General features: G+C 40.6%; 1 protein-coding gene across 1 annotated transcript in view; it reads left to right on the top strand.

Moving 5' to 3' along the window:
* Positions 1 to 1,639: 1,639 nt before the first annotated feature.
* The window catches only part of Psmd7 (proteasome 26S subunit, non-ATPase 7), an 8,599-nt gene continuing 8,380 nt past the window's right edge, over positions 1,640 to 1,858 (top strand). The window contains exon 1 of the mRNA XM_010612361.1: positions 1,640 to 1,838. Coding sequence (XP_010610663.1) covers positions 1,765 to 1,838 — 74 coding nt within the window. The 5' untranslated portion in view covers positions 1,640 to 1,764. The remainder of the gene's footprint in view (positions 1,839 to 1,858) is intronic.

Genomic DNA, 1,858 nt, shown 5'->3' with positions numbered 1-1,858 from the left:
GACAAAGGTGGAATTTTACATAAAGTAGTCAGGGAAAATTCACCATGGGAGTAACATCTGAGCAAAAATTTGCATTTGTAAATCAGGAAAATATTTTAAGTTGTTTCAAGACTTATTAACACAGCATGGGCCTCACCTGAAAGCTTGTTGGGGGCCCAGAACCTCAGGTCCTATCCCAACCCTACAGAATCAGAATCTGTATTTCAATAAGATCTTCAGGTGAATTGTAAGTATATCATAGTTTGGGATTAATTAAGCAGTAATTAAAGGAATGAGCTGGTTTTGAATGCTAATGTTTTAGGACTGGCATGTTATAGCCACTCAATAGACAGGTTCAGTAATTCTTGGTTTTCTTTCCCTAAAATTAACCTTTTATCTTTCTTGTTAAAGATAGCACTGAGCTTGTAATTAATTCTGAATAATAATGAATACATTCAGCCGTTACTTTCTTATGGATAGAGCAGAAAACCTGAACAGAAAGCCAAGTTACAGACAAAAGACACGGATATTCTCTTATGTAGACACATGAAAAATCCTGACTACATCAATTTTATCATTGGTGCCAAAATCCCAGTCTTCTCTATATGTTTTTCACCAACAACAACACAGACACATGTGAGAAACTGTATGTGTTCCTTGCTATTTAAAGATGGGAAGTCTACTTTGAAAGGATAAAAAGCCAAAATGCTGGGAGAAATCCTCTGGCAATAAAGGGAAAGTAAAAGCTGGATAAAGACAAAACAAACAATAAGTAAATACAGTAATTCATACTGCAGAAATACTGTATCATTTTGGTTAACAGAAACAGCAAGTCTAAGTGAGACAATATAAACCTGTATTAAATGTAATTTCTCTCCTGCAAACAAGCTTAAGTCCTTACCTCCTACGTTTCCTATTTCAGTCTTCCTATTTCTCTTTCCCAGCAAAATATGAAATCATAGCTTAGTGCTTCCCATCTTTTCTTCACTCCTTAGGTAAGTTTCAAAAAATAACCTCTACAGTCTGGCCCAAATTACATTCTTCTGGCCCTGACTACACAGCAAGTTAACATGAAGACAGAAATCTGCAAGCTGTCTCATTCATTGTTTGCAAAGTGTATATAGTAAAGATTGTGAGGAAATTCCTCTACAGTGAAAATAAGGAGATAAATTAAATCTACACTAAAAGCATTTTCTGAAGTTAAAGACTTAAAGTTGCCGTACAGGGGGCTGGGATGCAGATCAGATCAGTGATGGAGCACTCACTTTTGGGTTGGATGCCCATAACGTTCAAAAACAAACAAATATTGCTGAAAAAAGTCCTCTAAAACACCCTGGAGGATTTTGACTTGAAGCCAAGGTGAATATTTTCTGAAATAATAAATTATTACTATTTTTACGTTTTTCTGAATATTTTTCTAATTTTCAGAGCAGTAGAATGGAGCATTGGAAAGGAATAGAGGAGAAACGCCTCTGCAGATTCAATGCCAAACAAAACGAGCGTTGCCAGGCTCCAGAGTCCCTTTAGCTTTCAAACCTGGGGAAAAGCTAGGCGTGGACGCTAAAACAGCCCCGCCTTTCTCCTGCCCTTTCCCTTCTTCAAGATGGCACCCCTGGCGACAGTGCGGGCACGCCACGCGAAGCACTATGGGAGCGGAAAAAGGCTGAGCGGCGACAGCCGAACCGGAAACGGAGGACCTTTGCTTGGAGATTCTGTGTTAGATACAACGTTTCACGGTGTTTCTCGGTTCGCTGGAGCTGGGCCCGAAGGGCGGGGCGTGTCGTGATGCCGGAACTGGCGGTGCAGAAGGTGGTGGTCCACCCCCTGGTTCTGCTCAGTGTGGTCGATCATTTCAACCGGTGAGGCTGGCGGCGCGGGG

This window comes from Fukomys damarensis, unplaced genomic scaffold (genome assembly GCF_012274545.1).
Source record: "Fukomys damarensis isolate Sample0158 unplaced genomic scaffold, DMR_v1.0_HiC HiC_scaffold_32, whole genome shotgun sequence".
In the NCBI taxonomy this organism is placed as follows: domain Eukaryota; kingdom Metazoa; phylum Chordata; class Mammalia; order Rodentia; family Bathyergidae; genus Fukomys; species Fukomys damarensis.
This window is presented reverse-complemented; position numbering and strand designations above follow the sequence as displayed.